The 27,629-nt window shown below is 47.6% G+C and overlaps 3 protein-coding genes across 10 annotated transcripts in view; 1 reads left to right on the top strand and 2 right to left on the bottom strand.

The window, feature by feature from the left end:
- The window catches only part of Babo (TGF-beta receptor type-1 babo), a 40,812-nt gene extending 34,305 nt beyond the window's left edge, over positions 1-6,507 (top strand). For all 8 annotated transcript variants that reach the window (XM_076808780.1, XM_076808778.1, XM_076808781.1 and 5 more), the window contains one exon: positions 268-6,507. In XM_076808780.1, the coding sequence (XP_076664895.1) occupies positions 268-390 (123 nt within the window). In that variant the 3' untranslated portion in view covers positions 391-6,507. The remainder of the gene's footprint in view (positions 1-267) is intronic.
- Positions 6,508-6,980: 473 nt separating this feature from the next.
- LOC143367164 (paramyosin, long form) lies at positions 6,981-24,701 on the bottom strand. The gene is made up of 16 exons (XM_076808754.1): positions 24,297-24,701; positions 23,061-23,117; positions 20,916-21,002; positions 20,637-20,803; positions 16,369-16,606; positions 16,159-16,278; positions 15,771-15,920; positions 15,525-15,671; positions 15,104-15,320; positions 14,762-14,889; positions 14,562-14,674; positions 9,442-9,637; positions 9,234-9,362; positions 8,738-9,109; positions 8,193-8,647; positions 6,981-7,646 (listed from the first exon to the last, which is right to left on the bottom strand). Exons 1-15 carry the CDS (start codon positions 24,408-24,410, stop codon positions 8,255-8,257), a joined length of 2,628 nt encoding a protein of 875 aa, XP_076664869.1. The 5' UTR covers positions 24,411-24,701; the 3' UTR covers positions 6,981-7,646; positions 8,193-8,254.
- LOC143367187 (paramyosin, short form) lies at positions 10,265-14,498 on the bottom strand. The gene is made up of 3 exons (XM_076808810.1): positions 12,262-14,498; positions 10,433-10,944; positions 10,265-10,356 (listed from the first exon to the last, which is right to left on the bottom strand). The coding sequence occupies exons 1-3, from the start codon at positions 12,580-12,582 to the stop codon at positions 10,305-10,307; spliced, it is 885 nt and encodes a 294-aa protein (XP_076664925.1). The 5' UTR covers positions 12,583-14,498; the 3' UTR covers positions 10,265-10,304.
- Positions 24,702-27,629: the final 2,928 nt, after the last annotated feature.

Raw genomic sequence — 27,629 nt, 5'->3', positions numbered from 1 at the left:
ATTTATCGTACGATTAATTGCGCAGTTGTATTTCACACGACTGTTTGAACGATAGTCGTGAAATGTGTGGGCTTGCACAACTTGTGGCTTGCGTTGTCATAGAAGCTGTCGTTCTTTGAACAAAAAGGGTCGTTTGAATAATAAAACACATTTTTCTACGCAGAAATCGTTAAACCCAGCCCCCCACATCTATTGTGGCTGCTGAAACAACGGCTTCCATTGTCGAATCTTTTATTTAATCGACACCTTTCTATTCGATTGTTACAGGCCCTGCAGGTGATGTCGAAGGTGATGAAGGAGTGTTGGTACCACAACGCGGCAGCTAGACTAACCGCGCTTAGGATTAAAAAGTCCCTCGCGAATTACGGCGCGATGGAGGACCTAAAGTAAAGGGGCGACGTTTCTCGGCGACGGTTGCTCGCCGACCGTCGGGACTTGCGGACAGAGGATGGAAGTGCTTGAAAAAAAAAACACACACGTGGACACTCGTCATACCGTAACACTTTTATCGCAATAAAACTTTAAGGGCCGCGTTACTACGCGCGCGAGAGTTAGACAAAATAGAGAGAGCGAGAGAGTATGTGTGTGTGTGTGAGTAAAGGGACACTGGTCGAAAATGAGGATTCTATAGAGGAAAGCAGAGAGCCTAACGAAAGACTGGTCGAGAGAATCGAGACGACGTTCCTTTAATATCGCGTTGACTTCGTCGGGTCGTTCCCTAATTTCGAGTGCATCAGCTGTACGTGCTAGAAGGAATATAATCGTACGCGAGGGCGTTGGTGGTAGCCAGGGGAGCTCGATGAAACTTTCATTCGGGAGCGTTAAGAAAGGGCGATGACTGATAGGAACATGGACAGCGTCGGCGGAGATGATCCAGATGGAAGTATCGGGCCGCTGCATCGTCGATTGATGGATCGAGCGGACATGTTATCATCGGGGTAAGAAAGTAATGCAATTCGCGTACACGTGCAACTTGTTCGGTTAATCGAATGCGACAACGCCTGGTCACGCGTCACGCTACCGGTGTATATTTATTAATAGTAACGTTAAGGTAACGAAGTATATAAATTTATTATATAGCGTCGTTTATTGAGTAATATTAAATAAATAATAATACATTTGTACATTAATATATATATATACACATATATATACACACACCTACACACACAACACACGCAAGTATAATTATATACATTCGTTATCAGGCCAACGGATTCGATTAACCGAACCCTAATTTATTCGTTAAATGGTTACGGGAAGGATTACATACTTCCACCGGGGAGACACCATTATTCATTTCCACGCTCGATCAAATTAGCCGACTTTTCTGTGCAGTTCGCTCTGCCACGTGATTTTGCTTTCGTACGTTGAAATGCTTACGAGAAGAGGTCTCCGTGTCGGGATAACTATAATATAATTCTCCTCTTCGTTTCCTACCTGTTCTTCTTCTTCTTTCTTTTTACGGCGTAGATTCGTTACATTACCGGTGCGTGCAGAGACTGAATTATTTTTGTTGAGGGCGAGGCGGAGTACCACACACCGTGTTACAAGAGAAATGCATACCTTTGGTTTCTCGTTTATCGCGGCTGCAGGATCGATCGGGATCGATCTTGTAAATATACAGGGTAGATAGAAGAGCTGAATGATCACGGTCGTCGAGTACGATAGACCCAGGCAGCGAAGACGTAGGCGATTCTGTTTGACAATGAACCAAGATTTCACGCTAAACGAACAATTCTCCTAAAACGTTGCTTTTCGACCCGAGACGCAGTCTAAGTTTCCACACTCAAGGTTTTTACACAACGAACTATTCCCGCGACCTCCGGTTTCGTTTATCAGCCGCGTCTATGATATATCCTTAGCCTTAGTGGACATGCCCAGGCGTTTTGCTCAAGACGAAATATTTTTGCGTGTTGTTAATGTGTCGCGCGAAGTTGAAGGCGAGGTGCGTCATGATAACGTAAGCGGGACTTTCGGAGCGTGTTTCCTTTGTAACACAGGAAGGCTGAAATTGAAGGGTGCTAAGCTCAAGAGTGAATCTACAGTTTTGCGCGTGTGTGTGGAAAAGAGAGAGTGAGAGTGGAATAGTGAGAAGCTGTGAAACCAGGAAGAGAGAGGAAGAGAAAGTGCGTGTGTGCAGAAGATAGGCTGAAAGATGACTGAAAGAAAGCGAGACAGAGTAAAAAGAAGAGCGAGCGAGAGAGAGAGAGAGAAAGAGTTGAAAAATGAATTGATAAAAAGAAAAAAAACATTGGAGAAAAAACTATATTTTCGGGAATTTTTTCACGGATGAAAGGGAAACCAGAAAAGAGATTCGATGATGGTAGCGGTGATGATGAGCTTCGATTCACGAATGCGCCCTTTTCATCGAGCATTCGCCGCCTTTCCTCCTTTTCCCCCCTGCGTGACTGATGTTTTGTACGTTTCCTTTAAATTTTCAAGCGTTTCCGAGGAGATTCGCGGCGAATGCTCGCGGCGAAAGCGCATTCCCCGTTGCGTTACGGTTTCGCGTGACGAAAAGCAATCATAGCGACGGAGCTGCGTGCGTTTTACGTGTCGTGAAGTGTGGCGAATGCAAGGACCCGTATGGTATGTCTCTCTGCGAAGCTTGATCGGTTTTGGCGGCTTCTCTTCCGGCCCCAACGGCGGTCCGTCGTAGGTCGGTAACATTACACGATAAGCGGACAGCTTGCTCGGCGAAGCGTGGACGTGTGTCGCGAGAAGATGGAGAGCTGGATGCCCGTGGACGATATAGGCGAGCATGAACGAAAGAACAAAATGGACAAACGAAGAAACAAACGGATCGTGTGTAAGAGAGAAAGCAGGAAGAAGAGAAGAGAGAGAATCTTTGTCATCCAATAGTCAACGTAAAAGTCTGCGAACTTACAATTATTACTATATAAAGGAACGGAAGGTCCTTCGAACACATAATTGTATTTTTATATTGTTTTTTATCAACCGACGTCCCGCCAGGACGTTCTACTGATTTTTCTCTTCCGTTTTCTAAACGCTCGTACCGTTCGAGACCCAGCTGCGCGTGTCGTCTGGTTTTCTTTCTAACAGGTCGGTCGGCGTAGCTGATGATATTGGCGCGTGCGGACCGATCCGAATCGCGCCGAATCACTGATACGTAGAATCGTGATCATCTTGGCTTGCCTGATCCCTTCCCTCGGCGATCATCGTGAGATACCGCGTGATTCGTCTGTTCAACGCCACCGGCCAGAGACGTTCCGCGCTCGCGTTCCGCTATATCGCAGACTCTGCAATTCACCAAAAGACTGAGCGATCTAATTGTTCGACTAGTAGGTAACGGTTAAATAATTGAAAACTAAATGAATAGTTGCCCGCGCGCACCGTATCGCGTGCACGGTCCGCGGGTGTTTTTTTAACGGATATATCAACGTTCCGCTGGAAGACTGTCCGGCGTTCTTCTCGTACATTCCTATTACCATGTAGGTTAATTTATGATACGTAAATACGATATACATAGTTACTGCGTCGATGCGGCTCCACGGTTATCTTCGTGGCGATCGTCAATCTAACCCTTTGGATGCTGCGGGTGTTTATAAACAGGCAGTCAATAGTTTAGCAATAGAACGGATTAATTAGTAGTTAGACGCCCGCCGTGGAACTCCATCGGCGATCGTGTCCCGCAGGTGTTTCCATGTAACTAGTACAATTTTGTGCCAATAACAGATCGAATGTTAACTAAAGCGAGAGACCAGTAATGATAATATACAGAGTATTCTCACAAGCATACACGTACACACTCACACATCAACGCGTTCGTCCGGGAAAAAATATCTTTCACGCGCGCCCGTAGGCTTAATCGTTTAACGACTTTTAACGAAGCGTTTACGAATGACGCGAGTAGAGGCTGGCACCTGAAAATTTCTACTCGAAGTCCTGCCTCGACGATCGAAACATTCAGGTGCTCGCCTAAGTATCTATCGATCAAGGAGAAGCCTCTATCATGGGTAAGAGGATCGTGTTCACTCTATAAGAGATTCTCGAGAATCATAGCGGATTCTTCATCCACTTTGTGCAATTCAGATGATAAGATATTTTTTTCCACCCGTGAGTGACATCATATCTACCGCCCTCACATTTCCAAGCGGCGACGCGCGCGTTACTATGATCTCTGGTGTCGGTGGCGATCAGCCGAGGTCGAAGGGCATCGTCGCCACCTGGGTTTCGAATTACCGAACAGTCTGACTCATATCTGACAAATGCCGAACTGCCAAATAATATATTTCATCCCTCTATAGCTCTTCTTTGCTCCCTTACCGTGTAAGCCCCACTTGTACAAAAGAAACGAGAGAAAGATGTAACAATAAAAACAAAAAAAAAAAAAATAAGCGCGAGCAGTGTGAAACGTCGCGTGTATAGAGAGCGAGAAACTTGTACCTTCGAGACGGTGCTTACGCATCGTCTGCTTTTAGTTTAAAAATACCGCGGTCGATTTTTCTGTTGTGTAACCAGTGTTACGATTACCGGCGAGGAAAGAAAGATTTGTGAATGTAGCTGTGGGAATGTCGGATCGTTGTATCGTTTAAACGCGAGATCGACGCGTTGATCCTCGTATCGATTTCTTCGTAAATCATTTCTAGACCGAGCAGTTCTGTTACATAGATCGTCGAGGGCAATGAATTGCTTGCTTTGAAAAGCGGGCAGAGGAAATTGTGAATCATTTGAAATTTAAATACTTCGTACTTTCTGTACCTTTTAGTCGTATCCTGTTGAATAGAATTTTTCTGTATCCTAGAAATCGGTGTGCTGATCAACGCGTTAAGGACACACTTTAGAATGTTAACTGTAATTTTTAAGAGTTTACTATGCTGCCGTCGAAACGATACAACCGTTCTACCCGCGACATTTACAGTACGTTACGTAAGAATATTATACATTAATCAGCAATCACTAAATACTAGATTCGCAAAATCGATTTTTTTTTTGTTGGTTTTACTCGGATTTGTTTGAGGGAATTTGGCGTGTACCTTGTGGACGTAGCTTTAGTGTCGCGTTATCATCTATTAATCACACGATCTTAGTGTTCCTTTCGCATCATTACTTTCTCCCGAGGATTTTAATCATCACTGAAGAGATTCGAACAATCCTTTGAGATTTTTTTTTTTAACATTTTAAGAGCACAACATTCAAGACGATTGCGTAGAATTTTATTCCGAGACTCGTCGGGAGAGACCGTCGAAACGTGTTCTATAGTTCTCGCGCGCTTCGTCAATTTTATCTCCTTTTGTTCTATTCTTTTTTTTTTTATGTGTGTGCGTGAATTTTAGCTCTTTATACTTTTATAAGGGAGTCGAAACATTTTCTTTTCCAAGCGAAAGCAACGGAAACACGCGAGACTCGAGCCGATCGTGAACGGAACCATGTTTTCTTTCCTTAGACGTGGTGTTGTCTTTTTAAATCGAGTACCTACAGTTATTACCGATAACGATAATATTATTTTATCATCGTCGTAGCTACGATCCTTCTGTTTCCCATTTTTCTTTCCCAATGTATTATACCCTGTACATAACGGTGTAAATGTTTATCGACGATTTACATACGATAGGATGAGCACTTGTAATTTTCGTAACGACGGATGGGTGGATTGGTGGATGGTGGTGTTTTTTTAGTTACATGTAACGTATGTTTGTAACAGGCACGTTGCGTCCCTGCCTTTTTTTTTATTCAAATAATTGCCCCACCATTGTTTATGATCGCGTTCTAGAATTGCATAGCAGAATCACAGCCGTAGCTTTTAAACGAAGTTCAATTCTACAACCCTTTTACAAAACTTTCCAGATTCTTTTGTCTCTACAATGAGTAAAGATCGATAAAGTTTGGCTTGTGTTCTCTTGGAATTGATAGACTAATTAGTCTAGCTTCGCGTACTGCCAAATTATTAATTTTCTACGACAATCACCAGATCGAAACTCTTTTCGATTTCCTTCAAGGTGGTTGGAACTGTATCCACACCAACGACCCCGTTTATCGTACTCTATGCATTGCACATCGATTAGTGAAATTTCCGTTTAGCAAAATGAAAGGACTAGCGATTTCATCAGTCTTAGGAAATAAACGCAGCTATTCGTTTAGTCGACCATTGATTGTCCACTGTCACCTTACGAAGCGTGCCTGACGGTGTGGGTGAATCTTAATACTGTTAATAGATATACGTACCTAATGTTATTAATTATTAATTAACATTTGATTTGTAATTATCGGGGCCACGGAATCCGCGAGGCTCGTCGCGCGACAGTCCTGCCCGAGGGCAATCTTTTCACAGCCTAACGCGATATCTTTTTTACAATCTCTCGAGAAACAGAGCCTTTTTTAAGAATGATCATGTTAGGTCATTTACAAGACTGTTTATAAAAGTCGTCGCCATGGCTCTCGCGTGACACGAGCCTCTTGCATTGCGTGTCCGAACGGACCCTACTAATAAACGCCATAGAGGTCCGAGAAGTAATTGGCTCGAATAAATTAAATTTACTTTAACAGTCGTGTGTGTTATTTGCCGGACCATTCCGATATCTTTCACGAACAACCCTATGAGTTTGTGCTTTCGAAACTTTCGTATAAAAATGTACAGTCAAATTCTAGATACAAAGCTGTTAATTCTGGTATTTTAGCTCTGAAACGATTAACCAAATTTTAGACAGCTTTAATCGTGATGAATTTTATTCTTTGATTTTTAAATTTATCCCTCGATTCTTCGACACTCATTTTATGATCGAATGCCGCTGTGTCGGTTTCTTTGCAATTCCAAAGTTCTAGTGGAAGTCTCCGATTTGACAGAAAGTCCGAACTGTTGATGTAGCTCTGAATTTTAATCGATCATTATCCTAACTAAAGAAATTCCTCTGCATAAAATATGTTACAAGAATTTGAACATACCTTATTTGTTCCCGTAGAAACAGCAGCTGGTAGTCAGAAGGATCCGCGCTCGTTGAGGTAATGGATTTCACCAGTTTCGTACGTACGTGTTTCAGTTTATTTATTAAATTAATGTTGACACAGGTTATTGTGTATGTCGTACAGTGAGAGTTGTGTGTATGGGCAATAGTACCTATCTATATATATATATTATAATAATAGAAGTAGAATTAAAGTTAATCCATTTAAATACAGGTGCGTCACGCGCGATCAAAAGAGTCGTAAGGAGCAGCTACGTCTCGCGTCTCTCATTTATTATTTATTTTCCATCTCCTTACGTTTTGGCGATACTTACATAAACAGATACAAGGAAGATATAACGAATTGCTGTTGATTTCTTGCGTATATATATATAGGCGTATATTTTGTATTCTCATTTTCATTTTGCCGACGATGTTGCGCGTTAGGATGATTCTTACTCGATGCGTTCCATTTTTAGTTTTCACGTTGCTTTGCCTTTGCTTGGTTTCTAATTCGTTTGCGACGGGTACCGCGTCTCGTTGGCCAAGTAACTCGAATTTACGACGGGTCGTGCTGGGCGCTGTCACCAGTACGATTCAATGACAAGTTGACACAGTTTTCTTTTATTCTACCTTGTACCGATGTTCACGGTGCGGCCCGTTGGAAACTCTTCTCGGCACTATCGATTTGCGATGATGTATCGAGGCTCTTCCTTCTTGTTCGTCGTTCGCTCGTTACACCTGCAAACGTGGTTGTTAGTCACGCGAGCCTCACGGGTCACCAAGATGCTTAAGGGTACTAGGCAGTCGTTCCTGTCTAAAATGAAGCATTCCTTTTTCAATTAATTACAAAGAAACAAATTGAAACTGAGACTTGTTCTTTGGCACGAAGTTTATTAACATCATAAGCTTTAAAAAACATGTTTGTTTAGTAAAAAATATGAATTATATATGACGCTACAGATGAATCATTAAATAGGCTTTTTAAAAAAAGTTTCTTTTGTTTTGCAGTGATAACTCAGAAACGGAGATTCCAATCGATTCAAAACAAACTCGAGCATCTTCACAAAATGTGTAGTTTCGGGCCAGACCTAAATTAAAGTTAATGAAAACTCTTATTCTTTATGAAAAGACTCTATTTACATTTTAGACAGGAACGACTGCGTAGTACCCTTAATGTCCCTTGAATTTTAATAGGTTTACCACTAGTCGTCCACTTAGACAGTGAGGTATATTCATTACCATCTTGAACATCTCGGTTTGCAATACATATATATGGGTACGTACGTTTCTAAAGACGACGAGGTGGCGTTCGAAGTGGCAAAGGGTGGGGTGTCGATGGTGGCGTTTTACATGTCACTCCTCGTCTCCTGGACGAGGTACACCTGGGAACCGGGCACGGTGGAGGTGGTGACGAAGCTGCGGTGTTTCGCGCGGATCAGAGTCAAGTTGCTCTCGGCGGTGTCAGCGCGGTCCTCCGCGGCCTCCAGCTCCCTTTGGAATCGGCGGACCCTTGTCACGCTCTGCTGGGACATGCCTTCCTGCTCCTGCAGCTGCCTCTTGTAGATGCACACCTTCTGGCTCGCCTTGTCCAGGGATTCCTGCAGCAGCGCGATGTTCTTCGAGTCCTCCTCCACCTGGATCATCACCTCTTTGATGTTGCGCTCCTTCTTGCGAAGGATCTTGACAGTCTCGGAGTGTCGGCGCTTCTCCTCGTCCAATTCCAACTCCAAATCGCGAATCTACGCAAAGATTAGGCGTTACTTCAGAAGACGGAAAGGCTCGCCCATCGTTTGGTGTGATTCGAAGTGAACGGGACTGTGTCTACTTACCCTAGCCTCGAGTTTGCTGATGATGCGCTTGCCTCCCACGATGGCGTTCGCCTCGACTTCCTCCAGTCTCACGGACAAGTTCTTCACCTCGATCTCGAGAGACTTCTTGATAGCCTCGATCTTGACGATGCGCTCCTGCTCCTCGTGGAGGATCTCCACGGTGTGCTTGAGCTCGTTCTGCACTCGTTGGTATCTCTCGTCGCTGACTCTCAGCTCCTTGGTCACCTCCTCGTAGTCACCAGCCAGGGTAGTCAGCTCCTGCTCGATCTTCGCTTTCGACGAGGCGAGGTTCACGTTGATGGTGGTCAGCTCGTTGATGCGGCTAACAGATTCCTCGTACGCCTGCTCGACGGTTCTCTTTGCACGGAGGGCCTAGCAACACACATCGCTCGCATGTATTTGGCAGGTTCTCAAACGAACAACGAGCATCGGCTCGAGGTGTACATCGAGTTTCCGCAAAGAATACGGAAGAACGCGGGCACGTTTCGACACTCACAGATTCGTAGTTGCCGCGTATTTCCTCGAGCTCGGCCGTCAGGGATTGGAGGCGTCGTTGACTGATGCCCAGCTGGTCCAGGGTCACCTGCAGCTGGCGTTGGACCTCGTCGTAGTGAGCTTGAAGCTCCTGAAAATAATGCGCGTCAGTTTACGAGAACTGTTGCCAAACGGCTGTTATTGAACAACGTATACGCGTTTCGTCTTACGGTCAAGGTAAGAGATTGCTTCTTGATCGTCTTCTGCAAATCGATATTGTTCTTGTTGGCAACGTCCAGCGACAGCTCCAGCTCGGTGATGTGGATCTGCAGCTTCTTCTTCACGCGCTGAACCTCGGTCTTCAGCTTCGTCTCCGCCTCGACCACGCGAGCATTCAGCTGCTCGATCTCGATACTGGTCTGCTTGCTAATTTGTTTCGTTTCGTGTGAATATAACGCCACCGAAAGCAATCGTTTCGTCGGAGGGTTTAACGATATTCTCGTTTTCGGGCGATGAAAGCAGGATCTTGGGGATGGATCGACAGTGGGCAAAGGGTATCGTGGCTTCTGCCACTGTGAGACAGGTCAACGATTATTATTAAGGAAAAGCTCCAGGAAAAAAACACAGTATACCTTCAAAATTTTAACACTGTGGGAATTTCTAGGGTTTTTACTTCGTTAGTAACGAGTTTCGTAGCAGGGAGCAGTTATGTTTCGATAATCGAAGTCCGATTATCATCGCCTAGAATTTTTCTTTTAACCGAATACAATGACAGTAACGCAAACAACACATACAGTTGGATTCTTTCCCCCTAAAACCCCTAAATCAGTAACATAGGAAGGTGTGTCAGGTAAAAAAAGGGAATTGCAAAAACTTCGCCTGCCGTTTGAACATCGTTCAACTGGCAGACGCTCCCCCGTTCTCCTCGAAATCCAGGGAGTACGAATTCGCAGCTACTCTATCCAAAATGTCGACAAAAATTCTCGCGAACGAAAAGCTCTAGCAAACCCAACCCCACGAGTACTGGGTCCACGTTCCCCCGAATCAAACGAGTCTGATTGAATGTCGAACGTCTCTCATTTATTTCTCGCCTTCATTGCATCCGTGTCACATAGCTCTTACCCACAGCAACTACAACAGTATCGCTACGCGAATTTACGTCGTTTGGTTCCCTATCCCAGGCAGCCGTACAAGCGGGTCGGTCTGGCCGGGTGTCGATACCTCTTGTCCAGGAAATAGCTGCTGGACTTCTGCTCGTAACCGCGCAGGTCCTTGCTGAGGCGGTTCAACGGTGCGGCCAGTGTCTCCTCGTCGAGCAGATGCCTGGTCCTCTCCTCGGCCAGTCTCAGGTGTTCCTCGCCGTCCCGCAGGACGCATATGTTCTCCCTCTGAGTCTTCCTGATATCCGCCAGTTCCTGGCTCTGGCTCAGATTCTTCAGAGCTCCCGCCGTCAGCTGGAACGCGATCATCCTGGCGGATTTGCCGCGCAGGCTCCTGGCGTGGTCCAGGGTGCTCTGCGCCTCGGACATATTCTGGATGTCCTTCAAGGCCTGGAGTTTGATGTCCGCCATTTCTCGTTGGATCTGTCTAGCTTCGCACCTGACGCGCGCGCTGTCCACCAGCAATGGAAAAGGTCTGAGCCTGATCTCCGCCAAACTCCGCGGGAACACCTCTCTGGTCACGTGCGTGGCCTGCGCTGCCTTCGACAAGCTGAAGTCTGACCGATTCGCTATCTTTGGGCGGAACACCAAATCGTGGGTCAGTAATCGGCGATTCGAGGCACCGGCGGACTACGGTTACGCGCCGAGAGAAAGAGCCTGCCTGCGCCCGTGATTATCGCGAACCTCGCGGCTGTTCCCGAGCTCGGACTAAACTTAGCCTAAAGTTAGCCGCGGCGGTCCAGAATTCGAAAGCAGCACTCGATCGACTCTCTCTAGAGACCCGCGAACGACTGCCAATCCGAGCTTGCCCGCTGCACCTAGGCCGGGCAGCCGGACGCGCGCGAGATGGATTTTTCATATGTACGCGCGTGCGATTTGGCAGACGCCGTTCCTCGATCGGTTCCTCGGCGAATGGGTCCAAATAATCGGCTTGCCAGCGCGGCACTCGCTTCCGCGACAGTCCCTATTGTGCCCCGCTCGTGCGACTCCGAATTGTCAGCGTGACAGGTGGCCGGGTGTTATTAATAACGGTATTGGGGCAGGAATCGTGCGATTTCTGCGCGCTTGGTGAATTTAGAGCGGAGACGTTGCACGTTTGGCAGTCGCATGCTGGGCAGCCGGTCTTAAATTAATCGGCGGTGACAGTGGGACGGCACCGGGCGACGCGAAAGCCATTCGAACGGATGGAAATACAATTCTGTCAAAAGGGAAATAACTTCTATTTTCATGCATCGAATAGCGCGGGGGGAATAAATCACCGTCGTTATTGAATTTAATTCAACTATTTGAGGGGGACTTGGGAGTAATAATAATTGAAGGTAACATGCATGCCGCTGAAGGTTTAAATATTCTCATCTCCGGCTATAGAAATTAAATCTACTTTCCTTCTATCGGGAGAGAAATGAATCCAGTGTTCATCTACTTCCATTTCAAATTGCCTTTCGGTTTGATAGATCTCGAAAAAGGAGGGAATAAATCTCTCTTCGATATGAATGCGATCGATATTTCACCAGCAATCGCCTCGCGCACGAGTGGCCTAACAATGAGTAAAAATCAAATGGACTTAAAAGCATTGGCGCTTACTCAACACCTTCCCCGAGACCCATGGCTGGCTGCGATGAAACGATCCAACTTCGTCAACTCCCGAGCGAGGAAAGCTCTGATCAAAAGACTTGACGAGGGCACGCCCGGCATTCGACTTCGACCGAGGTCCACTCGAAGAGGGGCACAGCCTCTTCCGTGGCACCAGATTTAGAAACCGAAAAGGTCAGGCAGTCGTCAAGTCGCACGGCGCCTAGAAAATGGACCCGACCGCGTTTCCTGAACGCGTTTCGCGCGATTTATCCCGCCTCGGATCGGCCCCGGCGCTCGCCCTCCGCCCGCTCGTACCTTGAAGTGGGACAGGTGATCCCTGGCCTGATCCTCCGCGTCCAGCGCCCGCGCGATAAGCTCGCGCCTCGTGTACGCTTCCACGGGCTTGTCCTGCCACAGGAGTCTGCCATCGGACCAGGGCAGTTCCGGTAACTCGTGCAACCTTTCAACTCGGAAGTACCTCGGCTCCGACGTCGATCTACCTTGTCTGTCTATATAGTCGAGCATAGGCTGGTAAAAGTTGATCCCGTATTGGTAGTTCATGTCGTAGATGTAGGTGGGCCAGTGCTTCCACTTTGGCTCCAAGGGCACGTACATCGGTGGCAAGTAACTTGCCATTTTTCCACCACTCTTTCTTGGATCTTTAATGTCCCGTTCCTTCTGCTCGAATTAAGCTTGCACGTGGGAGATAACCGGCACCGTTCCTTTTCTCCTTTTATCGAAGACCAAGCTTCTTTTGTTTATGCCCTTCTGATCGCGAAGGGTCGGTGTTGCCTCGGAACCCTCCAACTTAGCCCGTTGAAATCTTTAATTCGAGGGATTGCTGATTTTTGGCAAGAGTGTTTCTGTGGGTACGTTTTAATTTGCCATCGAAGCTTTTCACCTTGAATAGAAACCAGGCTGTATTTCTCGCCGAGTACGCGGGAACGTTAATGCTCGAGGTATTGTGTGGTTAGGATCGGGGCTTCGCTGTCGCGGAGGGAGGTTTGCTGTTTCTACTCACTGGACTTTCATAGCCAGATGATCGGAGATGACAGTTGCAATGAAACGGTCGAGAAAAATTGGGCCGTGGTATCTTTTGTAGGTTTTTCTTACGATTGCCACATTGGGAACGGCCAATCAGCACCTGACGGTAATAATTGGATCGCTGTTGATCGGTTTTACAGCGATGCTTATTAATAGCCGCGTTGCGTACTGTTCGCGTATCAGCGTTACGCTTTATTAACCGCGCGAAACGGTGAGCTCGTGTACGCATCTTGAAAATTCAACCCAAGGGTTTCAATTGCTATTATTTATGTTCCGCAACGCTCTATTCTTAGTGCTCTTCACGAAGTAAGCTTGGTCCGTGATCCAATCAAACGGATGCACCTTTTTTCTTATGTAACACGTATTCTTTAAATCTGACGAATTAAGTAAAACCAACAAAGCCAAGTATACAATTGTGTACTTATTCCATAATGACTCCTGAAATGGTACATGGATGCATAAAAGTGGTATGTACATGGATAGAAGAACGAAGTATGATCTCAAATCTTATGCCAACTAATACTGTATCTTTTTGCATCCAGATTATCAGTATCCTTTCCTGCGTAATGTCACAGAGTTTTGCTCGAATCCATCGTTATCTTGTAGCAATATATCTTCTTTCCTTGAAGTTCCACACAAACTACTTCTCACAATCGGATGATTCTCACGTTGTTTCCTCTTCGTCAGATCTTAAAATTCATTTTGCTCTCCCACTAATAATTTCTAAAATTTCACAACCTTCCTTGAGTTGCCCGAGGGAAAAGGGCACGATGGAAATAATATTCCTCTGCTCCTAACATTAATCACAATATCGTCTCGCTGATTCATCTTCGTGAATTTATTTTCTATAATATCCATTCGCAATGATGTAACCGATATATCGAGCGGTGGATGTTGCGTACCATCGGCGTTTCAGAGACCGATGGCCAAGAAAAGAGTCATCGTGCCCGATCGTCACTGGATGACGACTCGGTCTTGGCAGTCTGCGAGTTTCGTGTATATGCGGCGCATATAAATAAATAATTAGACCGCGACAGGATATTCCCTTGAACGTCTGACCGGTCGGGAAACACCTATGGGTGATTAATCGATCGCATCGATCGATGACAAAATTAACCGCGCTTTATTAATAGCCCGTTGTCCCGCGCGGTGGTTGTACCGGGAATAAAGTCGATTGCATCACGGATCCAAGTAGCCGAGTAGCTAAAAATTCGTACTCTTTCAGCGAGACTTTCTTTCATCGGAGTAGCCTGGTAATTCAGGCTTTCTTCGACGCTTGCGTAATACGAGCGCGCGTTAAAGAGCAATCAACTGTTGTGACACAGACGGTACAAACTTAGAAGGTAAAGGAGAATGTAAACTTTGGGGGAAAAGAATGCAACGTCCCAGACTGCCTGCACTATAAATTAGCACTGTCCTCTTGCACAGCCGTGTTGATATGACTTTTGTTTGGCGAGGGGATTAACATACACAAGGAAGCGTATCAAGAGTGTAACTGTGTAAAATCTGATTGTACTTTGCTGTGTGGGGGTGTATAAAGGAAACGCGAGAGCAGTAACTCAGGTACTCACCGAATGATTTCAATCTCTTCGTCTTTCTCGGTCAAACGACGCTCGTAGTCGTGGCGAAGCTGGGTTAATTCAGCGGACAGTCTCTGCGAGCGTTGCTCTTCGATCTTGCGACCCTGTAAACAATACATATCTTTAGAAACCATTCCGCGTCCCGCGTTCCATAATAGGTTTCTGAAACTTCGAAATGCACTGCTACTTACTGCTTCAGCCTCCTTGTACGCGGCAGCGAGCTCTTCGCGCTCGTTCTCCAGACGACGAAGTTCGAGTTCCAGCTCGTGAAGTCTGCGGTTCATGTCGGCTAGCTGGTTCTTGGCGTCATTCAGGTCGTCTGGAACAATCGAGCGTTTTTCATTCCTTCATATAACGTTCCAAAACACTTTACGGAAAAATAGTACCGATGCGTAAGTGTTTCAAGATTTTACTGACGCTATTTTGGAGTTTGATAGAACTGAAGGTTCTCTGGTTTAGAGGCACCAAATACGATCTCCTGTTTCAGTGAAAATGAGACTCCTCAATTGACTATAAGCTTCGTCTAAGCGTACCTCCTAGTTTCTTGTTCTCACGAGCCAGTTGGTCCTTCAGCTCGCGAGTTTTGTCAAGTTCGGCGTTGGTGCGCTGGAGTTCTTGCTGCTTGTTGCGGAGATCGCGTTGGCTTTGCTCGTACATCGCCATGCTCTCTTCCAGTCGTGCCTTCAGTTCAATGTTGATCTTCTCCAGATGCTCCACGCGTTTCTGGAGCTCGCGAGCTGTTCCATTGGCCTTGAAACATTCACCAAGTCACGCATAAATCTTTTAGAAAAATGTGATTTCCACAGGCATTGCGCGATTCGCGAACCCTTACCAATTCGACAGTATTTTCCACGGTTGCCAAAGAAACGATGATCGAGTCATTAAGCACAATTTACGCGATCTACTTAACAATTGATGGGCCACGAAGGAATTAAAGGAGCAACGAAATCATACCTTCTCCAAGTCGATGATCAAAACTTCCACTTCAGATTGCAGGCGAGATTTCTGCTTCTCAAGGTTGTTGATCTTGACGAGCAGGGTTTCAATCTGCTCTTCCTGTTCTTGGATACGCGCGCCGTACTTGCGACGCAGCTCCTCTACCTGAACAGTTCCATAATATCATAGTGACATTTCAGAGAAGTATCGAAGACTGTTTTACATCGTGCGCCGTTTGATTAACTGTCCTTCCGCGATAGTTACCTCTTCGGCGCGAGCATTAGCCTCGGTCTCGTACTTCGATCTCCAAATTTGTACTTCGCCATTGGCCTTGACCAATTGGCGTTCAATGTCCAGACGCGCTTCGGATTCTTCTTCCAGTTGGATACGAACGGACTCCAATTCCGTCTCGACCTGTCGATAATTATTCAGTTGCGCGTTAATCCTCGCTATTTGCAAATCGAAAAGTCCTCCAATAGATAAATTACTGCACTGCCAATGCTGTATACAATGTTCTCGTGTTTATGTTAACGATATAATGCAATAGTACTAGCATAGCTCTGAATATACATAGGTACTACTGTTTACTAATTGAACGAGGGATCAATGTCTCGCGATATTTGCGCGTGAGTTTTGTAAGTAGTGGAAGTACCTGATGTAAGGAGGCCTCGACCAATGAACGACGACGTTCTTCATCCTCGAGACGACGGCGAGCATCCTCAAGCTGACCAACGACCTGGGTCCTCAGGTAAATAACGTTCTCAATGTTCACCTGCAAGAGATCACAGTAAATTTGATGGTGAATCGAGGGCCAAGCGAATGCGAATTAACCAACGAATGGAAAGCGATAGAGATTACGTGCCTTCAAGTCCTGCACTTCCTTCGTCAGTTCGATGTTTTCTTGAGAGATCCTGGTTTTGTGGCTGGTGACGTCGATGATGGTACGGTTCAGTTCCTCGATTTTTATATTAAGCTCGGCCACGTGTACTTCGAGCTTCTCTACGGTCTTTATTGACATCACCTTCTCTTTGGTGACATTGTCGAGCTGAGCGAGGAGCTCGTAAACCTCTTGTTGGAACTTTGATTTTTCCTTGTCAGCTCTGAAAATGACGAGGGTCATACGTTAAACACTCCATTTTTCCACGTTAGTCAAACGTTCTTTCTAAGTACAATTCATATCTACACCCTACGTTCTCCTCAGTTTATAATCGAAGAAATCTTAACGACTACTGTGTTTTGATGTCTACCTACTGCCCACTTGAATCGACACATTGATTCAGTAATACAAGCTCTGAGAAAGTAACATCACTACGAGCACGTGAAAAGTAGTCCAAGCCCTGACAAGACACCTATTATAATATATTCGACAGTATTTATCTCCCACGCCACATCTAAATTCACAATGTCACCCTCTACCTCGTCCCTCCTTACAGCCCCAAACACATACAAAAAAACCGCCCGTCTCCTGAACCATCAAATACCGCAAAGTATATATTCCTTCTCGACACCTCCGGCCCAATACTTGCGCACAGTGTATACACACCAGAGCTCCTCAGCGCGTAAAAAGAAGCACCCGCGGTACCATTCAAGAACCCAAATACAGCATCGCCCATCCATCCTTCCAGAGGAGAGAAACACTCTCGAAACTCTACCAAGTTTCTCTGTCCCCGCGTGAGACAACAGCTGTAACCCGACCCAGTTTCTAAAGATCACCCTGCGGCGCGCGTCGCCTCGGGCATCCTCCTCTCGATCATCTGGTGTCAAGTGGCCCGCCGCGATTCGTCTCGATCAGCGTCGAAGCCGGCTGGTTTCGAGCGGCGTGCCATTCGACTCGATCAACGTCGGCCAGCACCGAGCGCCGTTGGAAGTGGCCATTGTTCCTCCCTCGTGGACGGGCTGCACGGAACCCGCGCGCACGCGAGAACGACGGAGAAGGGGGCGGGGGAGGGGGGGATCGGGAGTACCCGCGATAATCGGCGCGCTGTCCACCTACACGTAACAGAGGGTGTAAGGTGTCGGCCGATTCCGAGGATAGTGGGGATCCGGTCTGGTCGCCTGTACTAATATGGCGCGGCAACACGGGGTTGAGGATTGCCGCGCGACTCGCACGGTTAAAAATAGTCATAAGCCGAGTGGTGGCCGCGCGAGCAAAACGACACACGCGGGGGGAGAGAGAGACACCGGCAGAATAAAAAGGAGAGACTGAAAGAGAGACGGAGAAAGAGGGGCGGAACGGTCGCGGTAGGCGAGAGGGTGGGGGGGGGGCGGGGAGGGGGTAGAGATGGGGGTGGCGGCCGGTGACAAAGGTAAAGAAATTTGGAGCGCGGTAAGCTGCGAGAGTTTGGGAAGCACGTCGATGGAAACCGCGAAGGGGATAGCGAGAGGGAGGATTGGAAAAAGGGATATGGTGGACGGTGGAGGGAGACGGTGGGACGGCCGGAGAAAATAGAATTGTAGAGACGAGAGGGGGAGGAGGTGTGGAGACGAAGTTGTTTAGATGATACCATGGAATTGAAGGTGAGGGAATTGGGAAGAGAGGGAGACGTCGATTGGAAGTGCGCAAGGTGCTCGCGGAACGTTTGGCTGGCCTTTACTGGCGTATTCTACTTACAGCGGCCCTTAACGTTACGAGGTTTGCATTCATTCGACTGCTTGGGTTCTGTTATCGCCTCTGCCAGGTGTCGAGTAATGTTTCACGCGTTTGCTAGCCTATTAGAGCCTGAATGTTCGTGATTTGGAAGGAATGCATTCGAGAGGTCGAATGCATTCCTCTGCCGTCGGGTTTAGTGGAATACGCGGAGGAACTTTGGCGAAACGTTCGACGAGCAACTTGCACGTGTAAATGTATCGTGAGAAAGACGAAGAAATTGTCGCTGCGAACGGCAAGCGATTGATGAGCAAGGCCGAGCAGTGCAAACGAGGGAATTATTGCAGAAACTAAGGTACAGCCTCGGTAACTCTGAAAGTTGTGAAGCGTGGAATAAATGTAAACAGACGATGAGGAGCTGCTGGTCAAAGGAATCGGAGGAAGAATGTATACACTTGGAGGAAAGCTTGGAAACAGCAAGAAACAAGAGGGCGGTGGAAACTAGTGGATAACGAGAAAACAGTAGAAACAGCACAGCAAAGAGAGCGAGGGGAACAGCTCGAGGCTCGAGGCAGGGCTATTTTAAAAGCATTTAAAACATCCTTTTTGCAGCAACAGGTGGACACTTTTTTTCAACGGAGTGAAAACTCTCGAAGATCTCGAGTCTCATACTTCCTCTTCGAACATAAATTAGAAGAAGAAAAAAAAGGGCGAAAATGTATTTTTCACTTTCCTCGAGACTGTCGCGGAAGTATCCCCTGGAATGCACCGTTCATTTATTATTCCCTTGTACCTAGACACGTTAATGGCCTCCGGGCCGTTCTATTTTGCTAGTTGAAATATTAAGAGGCAATTAGCTGTTACTTCGTCGGGGCACCGTTGACGCATAAACGTCGCGGCTGCGCTCACTGAAAAGTACACTTGGAACGGAATCTCTCGTGGATCCAATTTCGGTGCGAATTCCTGATCAAGCTGTGACATTACGGGCAAAGGAGACCCCTAAAATTCAATGAGACCGACAACCATCATTAGATCCCTCCGCGTTATCTTCGTTTTATATTTAGAGAAGAAAATTGCGCAGCAGAGGGAGACGGTGGCTGGAGCCAGGGAAAGAGGGGAACTTAATTGCGCTGGAAACGACTGAAAGCTCCCTGCAATCGAGAGGATTATTCCGTTTCTTCATCCTGTTTCCATTTCGTGGAGGCAGATTACGCAACGAGTGGAAGCTACGAAAGTCGACGAGGCAAAGTCGCCGAAACAGCGCGGGAGAAACAATTACCCCGAAAGTTGCCCCAAAAACTATCCCCAGGACCGCAGGCAACCGAGGGTGCCGTTTCGCTTCTTCGTTTTACCTTCGTCCCCGAGGTTAGACGCGGATTACGCAACCGGCGCGGTCAAGCAACAAAGTTGCAAAGTCGAGGTTCGAGAAAGAGAAGAGAAGGAGGAGGATCTCGCTCTTGGATAATAGGCCTCGTCTCGATGACAGCTCGGTGAATTTTCGTGGCAGAGGCGTCCTTGTAACACGGTGCCGGGCGTCGGGGCGCCGGGACGTCGAAAAGGACGCCGGTTATGTTTAGCAGAAGCCGAGGGAACGAGTCTGCGCGTATTTCAGGTGCGAGTAAGTTGGTTGTTTGGCCGCCGGCCAGTATCGTCGAGCATAATTCCCGCAATTCTCGAATACGCTTTCGTTCCTCGCGATGCCCGCTATAATTAACGATGCGACGCGCCGTGATTCACCCTCGTTCATCCACCATTTTTCCTTCTGCCCCCCCGTCCGTCCCTCTCTATCTGGCGCCCCATCTCTGTCCGCGCAGCACCGCGAACGAAACTCGATTCGCGCCTCCGCGCACCTTCGAACTTCCGGCGGACTGTTTATTGACGCTCGCGCGCTTTGACCTCAAAGAGGAGGATCCGCGAGCTGGCGGCCGCCGCGATTTTATTTTCACAGGTGTATATAATTAATCTCCGTTTATTGGTGTTCCGATTCCGTCGGCTCGCCCGTTCGCTCCGCCGAGATTTCATGCGCGATCCGAAGCGTGTTTGGGCTGAGATTAAACAGACTCCTGTCGCGCTTCGCTTTGCTACTGGGGTTTAATATCGCTTGAAGAGCACTGGGAGATTGGACAAGATAGGGGGAGGAGGACGTTTTTGGAGCGCTGGTATGAAAAGCAACTTGTTTGGTGGCACGTAAGAGGCTGACGAATTTGTAGCTCGAATGATAAGATGGTTGGATGTACCTGTGTTGTAATTGACGCTGCGGTGTATTCGCGTGGAACCCTTCGAGGGAGAAATAGTCTCGCGGTAGTGTTAGGAATATGCAACGCAAAGTAATTAGGGGGTCCCATTTTTGAAGAATGTCAATGAAATGAATGAACTTTTGGAGAACGTGGATTAGAATGAATTTCAATATACCCAGGAAGAATCTCCGAAGAACCTGTTCCATTGGACACGTTAGAAGTGTCTTTGTCAAGCATTCGTTGGATTAGGCTCGAAGAGATTGTAACGCTGAAGCTGGATGATCGTGTATTGATTATTCCACTGACCTAGCACGTGCTTTCGATAATTGGTCGATCTGATCCTGGAAATCGACCACGACCTCCTGGTGTTTCTTGCGCAGAAGATGCGCGGTCTCCTCGCTCTCGAGATGAACATCTTCGAGTAGTTTGCGCAGCTTGGCCAGTTCCGTGTCCCTCTTCTTGTTGATCTCGAACTGCAGAGTTTCGTTTCGGGGAGGTGATTCATTTTGCATTGGCGTTATTGGAGCGAACGTGCGCGATTAAATACCCGCGCGTTTAAAGCGACTGTGGTATACTGAAACTCACTTGAGATTCGGCGCCACCCTCAGCCTCCTCGAGACGTTCGGACAGCTGAATGACTTGCACGCTCAAGTCAGCGCGCTCGCGTTCGATCTGCAAAAGCACGTGGCAAATTATAGTATACTGGTCGAGACAAAGTTTATTTCGTCGGTCAAGATTTTTGGTATCAGTGTCCTCGTGATTTCGTTTGTTAGTCTGAAGTCTCCTTAACAGGCTTAATAATTTTGTAACTCGTGCAGTCCCAAGTTTTTCGATTCGTAGAATCAGAGATACCCCTTCCCTTCTTTAATGCGCGGTACTTAAAATTGACTTCGACAATTCTTCGCGATCTTTTAGACCCCTGAATTTGAATTCTTCCAACTTCCTATTTCTCGATTCGGAAACAACTAAAAACTTCATTTATATTTTTCTTTAACTTCAAACTAATCCTGCGCGATCTACAAAACCACCCCTCTGATCACAGTAGGTACTCTTCTGCATTGACCTGTCACGTCGACCATTCCCCGATAGCAACGGGCAAGTGGCCATTAGAATAAACGATTGAAAGAGCAGGCAATGATACCAGGTATCACTTGGTTTCGAGGGGGTGCTAATTCATTGCGATGCAACTGAAGAAGACTGTCGGCGGACGTTGATGCGTGTCGAGTGTAATCGAGATGCACGGCATTGTTTTGGAAAGAGGCCTCGAGGAACGACGCGAACAGCTCTCGGTGCAAGCTTGACGTCAGGTTTCTTCGGACCGCGAATAGAACGATCTAATTCCGGACGGACTGGCTCTATATCGGGAGCTTTATTCATATTACAAACGAGGCGTTTATTGAGAAAAGAGAGACGCGCGACATCGCCATAACTGTCCGTACTCCGGAAACCACCGATTCGTTCTCCATCCCTCATTGCGTCCACCGACTGTGTCACACAAAACACTCCCCCTTCACCACCCTCCCAATCAGTACGCAAATCTCGAATAACAGAGAGGTGAAAACCACCACGAGGATCTCTGGGAACTTACATTCGATATCTAACGAAAAATTGAAATGTTAAAGTTTCGTAACAATGGAGTCTGTAGATTTCAAGAAAAAATTCATTTTCGCAGGGACCTGGAAAGAATTCTTGAGAGAGGAAGCAGAAACTGTTGTAAATGCAGGAATTCGTGGTGTTACATAACAAGAGACTTCTCCTTTCATAATAAGGATTATAAGAGGCAATTTATCGGGCAATGCGATTTAATGCGATCGTAATTCCTGACTTTTTTGCGATTCCAAAGGACTGGGAACGTAGCTGGCACACGTTCAAGTCACGTATCGCAGCGCGCGTTACGTATGAATTTGATTTCCGCGGAGCTCCGTCGAACACTGAAACTGGAGAAGATCTCCTTAAATTCAACGCGTCGTTTGAACGAGATTCCCCCATCGCTTGGATGCGTGGTCAAGCAATTCGGTGGCTCGGAAAGCTCGGGAATCGAAGGAGATCGTCTCTCAAACCTTTGCAATTATTAGTCACTGCGAAACAGCAAGTGAAGCCAGAAGTATTTACATGAATTCTGAATGGCCGATGCTCTTTGAGAAAATTCGAAATTTCGTGAAATATTGTCCTCCTCTTTTTCTTTCTGTTTCTACGCGATGCGTTACATGTACGGTGAACACGAAAGAGGAATGCGGGTTCGTTCGCTGAAGAGGCGCGCATCCCCAAAAATAGACGCGAGTCGAGAGCTGGACATTTCGACCTACTGCTCCCCACTCTATGGTGGAGCAGGCTGGTCTCGCTTTTTTTGTATCAGTTTCAAAATTCACAATACCCACATTACATAAAGCCTCGAAATTGACGTTTATCACTCGGCACCTCGGTATTTTTATCCCTCCGCCTCTAACGCAGGCTCGAGTCTCCCCGTTTCTACACCCCGCTCTTAGTTCCTTACGAAATTACGCAGCTCGCTGTCCAACGAGTAGCAATTTAAAACTGTCTCTGCTCGTTCGACCGTAGTCGACGCAGTCTATCTTCTCCGTGCTGGAAGTCACTGACGACAAGATAGAATAGCAACGGGCGAGAGTAAAGTACCCTCGTCGAGCCAGGCTACAGTTAATGTTGCTGTCGATATCGACCCGTTCCAATGAAACACACGAGGACCATCAGAAAAGCATCGAAGAAACTCACCCTCTGACGCAGCTCTCTCTCAGACTCCAGGTCATCCTGCAGCAGGCGGATTTTGTCCTGAAACGAGAGGCAAGAAAGGATTAGAGCGTATCACGGGGCTCGTTACGGAGGGTCGGTGCTTTACGTAATCGGCCGACGAAAATACCCAACGGCAGACGCTCTCGGTATTTCAGAAAGACGGACGACCTCCGAACGGGTTCGTCCCCGAGGGAGCAGGAGGGTCTGTGCTACCAGCGACCGTTCGTCGGGGTCGTTTCTAACGGCAAGGAGGGAGCGCGCGCTCGTCTGATCGCGTTCCTTAACGGGTGACGGGGAACGTTCCTCCTCGAAACGGTAAAAAGGAAAGATCTTACTTGAGTGGAGAGACGAGCGCGCGTTTCCTCGTTCCTCGCGCCCCATCGTTTCGAGCTGTATCGGAGGATCGAAGACGGTATCGGTCAGGTTGCTCGCCTCGATCGGGCGTTTGGCGAACGCCTCGAAGATGTCACTCCGATGTGTCCCGGCACGATCGTCGTTTAGAGGCCGATATTCACGACTATTTTCGTACACGAGCAATCCGATAGCCACGGAACCGTCCGCGACACTTTCGTTCCTCATCAGGGTTGGCACTAATATCCCTTATGGTCACTGAACTTTCTCGCGTCTCACTGTCCCCCACCGCGAAATCGGTCACTGTTCTGCGCTCCCCGTTTTCACCAGCGATCCTCCACTATGCTCCTCACGTTTTCTACGTTCCTCTCCGCTCTTCTCCCTTGTCTCTTCTCAACTCTCAGAGTGGCCTTGGTCATCCTCGGTCCTCCGGTGCCCTCCACCGTATCGCAACGTCGGATTCTCTTCCTTCGATATCTCGAAATCTTCTCAGTGGGCCACTTACATTTCATAGAACATCTTGCACTCCCTTCGAGGAGTACCTTAGGATTCATAGGACGTCCTGAGCTCGCTCCATTTCAACACTCAACTCTCCACGAAATTCTTTTTAATACCACTATATTCCCTTCGTATGGTTCGTCTACTTTTACCTGATCCCCTGTCCCCTCTCTCTTACCGCGGACCATTACGATTGCGAGAAAAAAAGGATACAGTGGGAATGGAAGTGGGATTAAAGTGTTATATACCTACGCTACTCGCGCCATGTGTGTTGGAGAGCCAGGCGCTCGCGATTCCCGCGAAAACGGTGCGGAATGATAAAAAAAAAGAAAGAAAAGGAGATATTATGTTGGACCTTCGAAAACCTACCTCCAGTCTGGAGAGAGCGCTCAGGTCGGCGCTGTATTCGATGCTGACATCAGCAGTACCACCACCGGTGGAGCGGTACGTGTATTTAGAAGCTTTAGCGATCGCTGAAGACATCCTGTCTGCTTTTAGGTTCAACTCGCTTTCGCTCGACGATCCCTCGTTCCTCGCGGCCGAGATTCGTTTCTCCTCGGGCTGTTCGCTAACCTTCCGGTTTTCGCCTCGATACACTGGCTGGTGCTAAGTACAGTCGTCTTGATTTAAATCGTCGTAGTCAGCTACCACTTCCTCCGCCTTCTTCTTGTTCTTCTTCTTCTTCTTCTTCCTTCTTCTTCGGGGTTTCGGAGCCGACCAGCGCCCTACTCGTAGTGCGCGACCCGTCGTCGTTCGTATGGCGCGCCGGCGGCTTCATGGCTTCGTCAAAATGACGGTTTTGCGCGTGCGCGCTAGATCGTCGGCCCCCACCAGGAACACGCGGCCGCGACGACTCGTCATCGTCGTTGTTCCTCGTCCTCGTCGCCCATCGAGGGGAACCACCAGCCGACGACCACCGTCGTTCCTTAGACGCCCACGTTTCCCAAACGCACCTGCCAACCAAACTTCCCTCGCCATCGGAACGGGACAAAAATTCCACGTCTAATTGCAAAAGGTGCCGTCTGACTACTCAGTGGCCGTCTATGACGATCCGCAAATGATGTTTCAGGGAAGCGCGCACACCCTCGGCTGACCGAATTTTGTTTAATACCTACTCCTAGATCTCTGTCACTAAGTAGGTACTGTTTAAACAGGTGAAAGCAATCACTTCAGGGTACACTGGTCTTAATAGCTGGATGCTCGCGCTGTAAGACGATATATGAAGTCTGTTCATTACTCTCTGTGTTAAAAATAGTATTCGATGTTAATCCTTTGATTTACAGATCGACGCTGTTCCCACCCACGCGTCACACGAAAAGAGAATGTTCGCGAATTTTTGTTCCTCTGTCCTCTGCAGATAACGTATTTTTAAAACTAGAAAGAGTATCAGGTTCAAAGCGCAGATTGGATATACACTGTTGCTGTGTTATTTTGGTCATTGTATGGCCAAGAATTCTACTGTTTTGTAGAGGGTAGGAAGTTGTTGAAGCTAAAATGTGCACGTCGTTTCGTGGTGGGTTTCATTTTTTGGAAGATCATAATTCGTAGTTTGCACGCACCCTGTTCAATATTCATCGCGCGAAGGATCGAAAACAACGCCCACGGAGGGTGTGGAACTCAACAGGTGTACGATCCACGATGAAAAACCTGATCACGCTCGAGATCGCTCCGACCCGCACTCGACAATTAGAATCAGAATTAGCCCCGACGTCCCACGCCTTTCGGCGCGGAATTATTCGCCTAACATTCAGGCGTGCAACTGCGTCGCTCATCGTACCGATTTAGATATACCGTACTTGAAAAGCTACAGGGTCATCACTTCGCATAGATTGGCCATCGATGGGTAGAAGTCGTTGACTCATTCGTGTCGATAGCGGCGCTGGCTCGGGCGTTGAAAAAGCATAAAGATTATTCAGCATCATCGATCAGTGTCGTATCGGAGCCAAAATCATTTTAGAATCGTCGTATCATCTCGCCACTATTTTTCACGCGTACACTCACCGCGCTAGTAGTACGATCTATAATTACATTTCTGCCTAAAAGGCACACATTCGTGGGCACGAGGTCGGTTCGTTTTTATTCCTCTATAAATAAGAACAGCGTAATGGCGGTGTTCAATTGGAAAGAGGTTGACCGATGGCTCGGGATTTCGCTTGAAAAATTGCTACCTGCTGTTCAGAGTCGTGGAATCCGCCTGGAATTCTCGCTAATCTCGCAGCTGCGACGAAGTGTCCGGGGGCTTTTCGGTATTTACGCTGTGCAACGTTGTTGACGGTGCGCTGACGGGCGGCGAGAATGCCGGGCGCGTTTCCATCGGCCGGCCCTGGGCATTTTTCGGACACCGTTGTTCGGAATATTGTACTGAATAATTCAAACTATCATCTGTTCATTGGAAGAGTTATTAACGCCATTTACAATAGCGTCGACGCCACTGTCGTTCGTACGTGTTTCTTCGTTTATCTACGACTAGTTTTCGGACCGTTGCTCACAGCGGGATTTATTTTCAGTAGCGGCTTCGTTAAGGTTTTAAGGGAGGAGAAACTTCTAATTCGTCGAATCAAGGAATAACTATAATGTTAAGTTAGAAGCAGTTTCGATAGGCGAACTGGATGGATTAATAATGAAACTTTCCTATTGCTACTGGATTAATTACTGTAACCAGGAATGAATGTTGACTGCGATTTATTCTATCGCCAACGAGTAACATCTAATTGCTGTCGATATGTTCGTTAAGGACTCCAGGCGAATATACATGGAAATGCTTCCATTTGCCTCGCGAGCCGCGTCCGTGCCAGTTCCGCCATACTCGTGCGTTTACTCTCACTACTGGCCGCGTCTGAAACAGGAGCTTCCCATTCTACTAGCATACCATCCCACTCCAAGCGCCGTGAATTCCTCCCGTATTTATATCCTGTAATCCATTTTTATTTACTGAAAACAGCCAGACATCTGAAAGTGTCCCCGCGCCGCTGTCACCCGCGTCCAGCGTTCGATCTTCGACCCGTAAATTATCGCGCCCCCTTTCCGCCTGTGCACGGGCAGTACCGCGAGGGCACGCGAAAGCGCGGGGACCGTTTTCCACTAGAACCTGCAGTTTTCACGAAATTCCCTCGACCACCCACCCCGCCCCACTCCCGTCGAGTGTCTATAAAAGGTCGCCGGGCGATGGTGGGCAAAGATGCTCGGTCGGCCTAGCCCGGAGCTCCGCAAGTAATTTGAGATTGGCCCCTTCTCTTCGGCGTCCTCTTCATCACCTTGCTCCCACCCCTGCCGGCAGGCGCGTGGCTCCCTCTGGTGGAGAATTCCAGGCATCGGAAAGCACATCGGAAGACCTCAGACCAGAATAACTGACTCTTTCTCTCTTTTCCTCGGTGTCGACTGTTCGCCGCCGCCCCTCCGCCACCCCTCCCCGCTCGGAGAGTTTCGAGCCCAGCAGGGTATACACCTATGTGGACTCGTGCAGAAACTTCCTCGTATCCGCGTTTCCAATTCGCGCCGGCACGTTTCGCCGGATATTTGGCTACGACCCGAGACATCCTACCAACTGGGCCGCGCGCGGTGTGTACCCTGTTTACGGGAAAGGGAGTAGGGAATCTGGAAGCAAGGCAGGACGAGGATACGCGAGGTGGTTGGAGGGAACGTTCTTAGAGGAGAGGACAAGTTTTCCGTAGGGTAGGCAACCCTCTCGGAGATTGTTCTTGC

Source organism: Andrena cerasifolii, chromosome 3 (assembly GCF_050908995.1).
Source record: "Andrena cerasifolii isolate SP2316 chromosome 3, iyAndCera1_principal, whole genome shotgun sequence".
NCBI classification, from domain to species: domain Eukaryota; kingdom Metazoa; phylum Arthropoda; class Insecta; order Hymenoptera; family Andrenidae; genus Andrena; species Andrena cerasifolii.
This window is presented reverse-complemented; position numbering and strand designations above follow the sequence as displayed.

What these genes read in the sequence shown, in the direction of transcription:
- LOC143367187 (XM_076808810.1), bottom strand. Translation starts at nt 12,582, where the DNA reads ATGGCAAGTTACTTGCCACCGATGTACGTGCCCTTGGAGCCAAAGTGG. An exon ending in ATCACCTGTCCCACTTCAAG is followed by an intron (nt 10,945 to 12,261) that starts GTACGAGCGGGC and finishes TTCCGCCCAAAG; the next exon opens with ATAGCGAATCGGTCAGACTT. An exon ending in AGCTATTTCCTGGACAAGAG is followed by an intron (nt 10,357 to 10,432) that starts GTATCGACACCC and finishes AAATTCGCGTAG; the next exon opens with CGATACTGTTGTAGTTGCTG.
- LOC143367164 (XM_076808754.1), bottom strand. Translation starts at nt 24,410, where the DNA reads ATGTCTTCAGCGATCGCTAAAGCTTCTAAATACACGTACCGCTCCACC. An exon ending in GCGCTCTCTCCAGACTGGAG is followed by an intron (nt 23,118 to 24,296) that starts GTAGGTTTTCGA and finishes CTCTCGTTTCAG; the next exon opens with GACAAAATCCGCCTGCTGCA. An exon ending in CTAATGCTCGCGCCGAAGAG is followed by an intron (nt 15,672 to 15,770) that starts GTAACTATCGCG and finishes GGAACTGTTCAG; the next exon opens with GTAGAGGAGCTGCGTCGCAA.